This window comes from Rhinopithecus roxellana, chromosome 17, assembly GCF_007565055.1.
Source record: "Rhinopithecus roxellana isolate Shanxi Qingling chromosome 17, ASM756505v1, whole genome shotgun sequence".
Lineage (NCBI taxonomy): Eukaryota > Metazoa > Chordata > Mammalia > Primates > Cercopithecidae > Rhinopithecus > Rhinopithecus roxellana.
Window position 1 is genome coordinate 49,885,669 of NC_044565.1, and position 6,000 is coordinate 49,891,668.

Below are 6,000 nucleotides of genomic sequence, written 5' to 3' on the forward strand. Positions count from 1 at the left end.
TAGACGAAAATGGACACTTAAGGACTGTATTTTTGCCACTAGAGAGCATCACCTTACACATTTTCCCCATCACCTGACATAAGTGACACTATCTTATGAATTAAAACTTTGAAGAAGGCCTCTTTCTTTTCGTGGTTAAAAACCAAATACTTTTCCAATGGAGAATACATCTCCCTTGGAAATAGTAACCATTCTAGTCAAGGAAAAGATGAGCACTAAGCATCTGCTACGAGTTTCATACACATCATTGTGCCTATTGTTCACATCAAACCAAGCATCAGCTGCTACGTTGATGTCGCATAACCAGCTCCAGGTCATGTGGCTAGTTACCCGTGGGTCCTGGAATCCATCTCATGTCTGTCTGACTCTGGAGCCAGGAAAGGTCCCCACCACTGCTCTGTGATACCTCAGGTGAGGCCGAGCCAGTCTCTACTGATGGTTCTACCAAAAAACAAAACAAAACAAAACAAAACAAAACAAAACCAAAAACTGAGAGACAGAATCCCAAGCGTGTATAGTGTTACATTTGTGGAGTTCTTTGTTGTTCACTAATGGCTCCTTTATAAATCATTTCAGTTTTTCCCAACTATAAAGTCACAAGATTTTATATCACTTTTCAGAGAAAGCAGAAGTTGTATGGCTCTACTGAAGGTCCCAGTTAATAAGGAGCAGAGACCGGAATTCCTCCTTCTGATGGTAGACCCTTACTCTTTCCGCTATTCTTCACGGACTTTCTAGAGCTTTCATTCCGTAGTTACAGTCTTACTTATGCATTTGCTGAGTATTTTCTAACAGACGGTCACTCTAGCAGCTGCTGGGAACACACAGAACCTAAACTAATGCGGACAAAGTATCTGTTCTCGCACAACTTTTGTTCTGAAGGACAGAGACGGGCAATAACCAAATAAATGTGTCTTTATAGTAGAATAATTTATAATCCTTTGGGTATATACCCAGTAATGGGATTGCTGGGCCAAATGGTATTTCTGGTTCGAGATCCTTGAGGAATCGCTGCACTGTCTTCCACAATGGTTGAACTAGTTTACACTCCCAACAGTGTAAAAGTGTTCCTATTTCTCCACAGCTTCACCAGCATCTGTTGTTTCCTGACTTTTTAATAATTGCCATTCTGACTGGTATGAGGTGGTATCTCTTTATGGTTTTGATTTACATTTCTCTAATGACCAGTGATGATAAGCTTTTTAAAATATGTTTGATGGCCCCATAAATGGTTCATTTAATGTGTTTAAATGTACAGGTGTTGTAACACTAAGAAGTTGTAATGCTCTAATAAAAGCATATCTTAGGCTGGGCATAGTGGCTCATGCCTGTAATCCCAGCACTTTCGGAGGCCAAGGCGGGTGGATCGTTTGAGGTCAGGAGTTTGAGGCCAGACTGGCCAACAAGGTGAAACCCGTCTCTACTAAAAATACAAAAATTAGCTGGGTGTGATGGTGGGCGCTTGTAATCCCAGCTACTCAGAAGGCTGAGACAGAAGAATTGCTTGAATCTGGGAGGCAGAGGTTGCAGTGAGCGGAGATCACGCCACTCCAGCCTAGGCAATGGAGACTCCTTCTCAAAAAAAAAAAAAAAAAAAAAAAAAAAAAAAAAAAAAAAAAAAAAAAGCGTATGTACATAATGTTCTTAGAATTTCAAATTTGTAATAATTGCTTTGTTTCGTTTAATTCAAAGATATCCACATGCTTTTAAAATCAATACAGTTGCAATTAGCTGAAAGAAAAAATGCATAACATATCAGGTGGTGTAAATGCCAAAGACAAGTCAACTTCGTGAGGGGTGGGAGTACATGAGGGACAGGGTTGAGGTTTTTTTTTTTTTTTTTTTTTTGAGACGGAGTCTCGCTGTGTCGCCCAGGCTGGAGTGCAGTGGCCGGATCTCAGCTCACTGCAAGCTCCGCCTCCTGGGTTCACGCCATTCTCCTGCCTCGGCCTCCGGAGTAGCTGGGACCACAGGCGCCCGCCACCTCGCCCAGCTAATTTTTTGTATTTTTAGTAGAGACGGGGTTTCACCGTGTTAGCCAGGAGGGTCTCGATCTCCTGACCTCGTGATCCGCCCGTCTCGGCCTCCCAAAGTGCTGGGATTACAGGCTTGAGCCACCGCGCCCGGCCAGGGTTGAGGTTTTTAACTGGGTAGTGGGAGAAAGCTGCTTTGCTGGAGATGTCTGGGTGGGTACCTGATGGAAGCGACAAACCCAGCCAGGGGATTGGCAGGGTTAGAGCAGCAACATCAGCATAATTATTTACGATGTCAACAAAACATTTAAAGAGCCGATTCTGTTTCCTAAATGTGAGGAGCTATCTGCTGCAGATCCAGTTGTGTTTCCTGAGAACAGGGAAGTGAAATATAATGAACGTCAACCCCATTCCTTGAAGAAAAGCCCTTATCTGAGCATCAGGAAATGGCTGAGCTGGTGTGGGCTCTGCGAAGCGAATCTCACTCTGCCTGCTCTCTAGGACCCAGACCAAGCATGTTTTTGGTTTAAAGTAGTTTCTCTCAAAAGACTGCAATCTTCCTGGCAGACATCACGCATTTTTATCATATTTCCCAGAACAGCTCAGATTCTCAAGGACCATATATGTGAATTATCTATAGTGCAGTTAAATGTCATGAAGTTGTCTAAGCCTTTTTAATTAATAGGATTCATAAGTGCTCACTGGAAGTCAGTACTGTGGAATTCATTTTTTTTCCTGCTTGACATTTATGTAGCACTCTTTAACATTTAAAATATATTATCTCATTTTATTGTTGCAACAAGCCCATGAAGTAGTTGAACAGGAGATATATTATCTGTTTTTTCTACCTCTTTCCTTTCCTTTCCTTTGCTTTCCTTTTCCTTCCTTCCTTCCTTCCTTCCTTCCTTCCTTCCTTCCTTCCTTCCTTCCTTCCTTCCTTCCTTCCTTCCTTCCTTCCTTCCTTCCTTTCCAAATGGAAAGTTAAATGGTATTTGATGGGAAGAAAACTGCTGGAATTCTAGTGACTTAAATACAACAGGATATACTTTCCGATCATCAAAATTAACATTTATAGAAAACATAATGTTTGCTTGCTGGGAAGAGTCTGTGAGACAGCAACCCCTGCCATGGGAATGTAAAAAGATACAAATCTTATGCAAGGCCACTTGGGAAAATGCATCAGGAATTTTAAAAATGTGTTTACCTTTTGACACCAAAATTGTACTCCCCAAAGGCATCATTAGAACTGCAATAAAAGTCAATAAACCAAAAATGTTTCTCCCGGCACTACTTACGAGAGCAAAACTTTGAATAAAGCAAATTGCTTAACAATAGGCGAAGGTTAAATAAGCTGTGATGCCCAGCTTTGGTGGAACAGGATGCAGTCACTGGGGACTACATTGGGGATATTCTACTCTCTGGAGGAGAGGTTAGAGAAAACTTGACTTTCTGGCTTCTTACTTTTTGCCAGAACAATCTCCAAATCCCAGCAGTGGGGGCCAGTTTGAGATGCATTTGGGCTACAAGTACTGTCAGCGGCCACAGCACGCTAGCCTTAGAGACAGGGCAGCTTCCTCTGTTTAGTCTGGTGGAATTTCTCAAGTAAGAGATGTTAGCACGAGGCCAGGCAGTGATGGCTGGGGGCGGGACAGGGTGGGGTCCCTGGCTGCATCTGCAGGTGCTTCATGGGGGCTTGTTTTCCCCTACAGGGGAAGAATCTGGAGCCCAGGGTTCCAGGACCAGGCAGGTCATCAGCTCGCTGAATAAACGTGAAGAAACTAGTTTACCACACACCTCTGCCATTTTCTGGTGGAAAGAGTGTTAATATAAGCAATATTTCTATAGCTCTTAATTTCTGCTAGTCATAGTTCTAAGCACATTACAAACAGCAGCTTGTTTAATCATCAGGACAACCCTGCGAGGTAGGTAATGCTCTTCTCCCCACCTTACTGATCAGGAAACTAAGACAGGAGGTTAAGTGCTTGCTGATGGGGTTCAAAGCCACGCTTTTAAACTCCACACTCCACTGCCTCTCAATAAAAGATTTGTAAGTTCCCTCTCAGCTCTCACATCCAATGACTATAATTTTATGAGGTGAGTTTTCAGCAAGTATAGAAGAGTCTTGTTCTAATCCCTTAAATCAAACTGCAATTTGATTTCACTTGTCTCTTGTTCTTCCTTCTTGTAAGACAGATTTCACACCTGAAATCCCGTTGTATTAATTACGGTGGATGTGGGTCTGCGCGTGGAAGGGAAAAGTTGGGTTCTAGCTACACGCAGAGCTCATGAAAGATATGTTTTAGCTCCTCAAGGCCTGCAGGAGCTGAGGGGGTGACTGACTGGCTCTGGGTACCCCTCTCCTCAGGAGCTGAGGTGATGAGTGGGCTGGCTCTGGGCTCCCCATGCCTGAGGGACCCTGAGTGACTCCAAACTGTTCTGTAAGCCCCGCCTTCCCTCAGGCTCACAGGAGTCCAGGTCAAGAAGGAAACGCAGACGTCCCTCCTCCCCTGCCCGCTTCTGTCCCCTGGGAGCTGGTATTTCCTTTGCAGCAGTCCGTCCGGGTTTACCCCCAGGAGCCTGGAGCTCACACTGGGGTGAGCGTGAGCTCTGGCTTCTCTCGACTCCCTAGTTCCAGTCACCTCTCTGGAGGGGCATGGGGAAAACGATGATTTCTCTCCCCTGGGTGACTTCTGGGGGCAGCTCCTGGGGTTCTGAGACTTTCTTTTTTCTCTCTAGATGAGAGCACCCGTGCTTCCTCCACCTGCTGTGGCAGAGCTGCGTTTCCTCAGGACTGCTGTCCACTTCCAGCCCCACTCTGATGCATCTGACATCATTTTCTCATCTTGTCTCTGGATCTGGTTCTCCCAAGGCCTTAGACCCTGTGTCCGTGGACCCTCTGTTCCTGGGCTCCCTGGAGCCCACGGTGAGTCCGAGTCCTCGCCTTCCGATCATCTGCCTCTGGAATGACCCTTGGGTTTGTCTTTCACTCTTACTCCCTTCTGCCACCTTCCCGGTGCTTTCATCGGACATCAGTCTTGTAGCTGTAGCCAGGACACACCGAGCCCCTCCATTCCTTTCTCAGCTCCCGGAGTGTGATGGTTAATATTGACTGTCAACTTGATGAAATTGAAGGATGCGAAGTATTGTTCCTGGTGTGACTGTGAGGGTGTCGCCAAAGGAGACGAACATTTGATTCCGTGGACTGGGAGAGGCAGACCCACCCTCAGCCAGGGTGGGCACCAGCTAATCAGCTGCCAGTGCAGCCAGAATACAAGCAGGCAGACGAACATGGAAAGACTTGACTGGCTTAGTCTTTTGGCCTCCATCTTTCTCCCATGCTGGATACTTCCTGGTCTCGAACATGGGCCTCCAAGTTGTTCGGCTTGGGGCTCAGACTGGCTTCCTTGCTCCTCAGCTTGCAGATGACCTGTTGTGGGACCTCATCTTGTGATCATGTGAGTCAATTCTACTTAATAAACTCCCCTTTCTACATACATCTATCCTATTAGTTCTGTCCCTCTAGAGAACCCCGACTAATACACAGAGCAATCCTGGAAACAGCCTCGCTGCCTCACCACTCCCCCTGGGACCCTTTTCTTTACTTCCCTCTTTGACTTGTACTCTCCCTACTGTGCCAACCAGGCTTCCCACTGCCGGGGCTCCTCTGCTTCCCGGGGACACTCAGGGTCTCACCCGTTAAGCCTGTGCCTCTCGTTGTCCCTGCTCATGCCAACCTGGGCTGCTGGCTTCTCCCACTCCTACCTCCTGTTCTTTCAAATCCCTGATCAAGTTTGGCTTCTGAAATGGACCCTTCTTCAGTCCCCTGGGCCAACTCAGCCTTCCTTCCTCCCGGTGTTCAGGGGACTGAATCAGCCACAATGTAACCTTTTTGTTGGCCTTTGTTTCACATCTATTCATTATTTTAGAAATGTTGTGTTGTCCTGTGAAATAATGCGTCTACAGGCTATAAATTAAAAGACAGTGTAAAAGTAAGCGGTGACAAGTGGATCTCCCTCTGCCTGAATGT

At 45.8% G+C, this 6,000-nt stretch overlaps 1 protein-coding gene across 1 annotated transcript in view; it reads left to right on the forward strand.

Annotated features, from left to right (window-relative positions):
- The window catches only part of CMPK2 (cytidine/uridine monophosphate kinase 2), a 44,697-nt gene extending 39,743 nt beyond the window's left edge, over positions 1 to 4,954 (forward strand). The window contains exon 5 of the mRNA XM_030921505.1: positions 4,710 to 4,954. Within this exon, the coding sequence (XP_030777365.1) occupies positions 4,710 to 4,713 (4 nt within the window). The 3' untranslated portion in view covers positions 4,714 to 4,954. The remainder of the gene's footprint in view (positions 1 to 4,709) is intronic.
- The last annotated feature ends 1,046 nt before the right edge of the window (positions 4,955 to 6,000 follow it).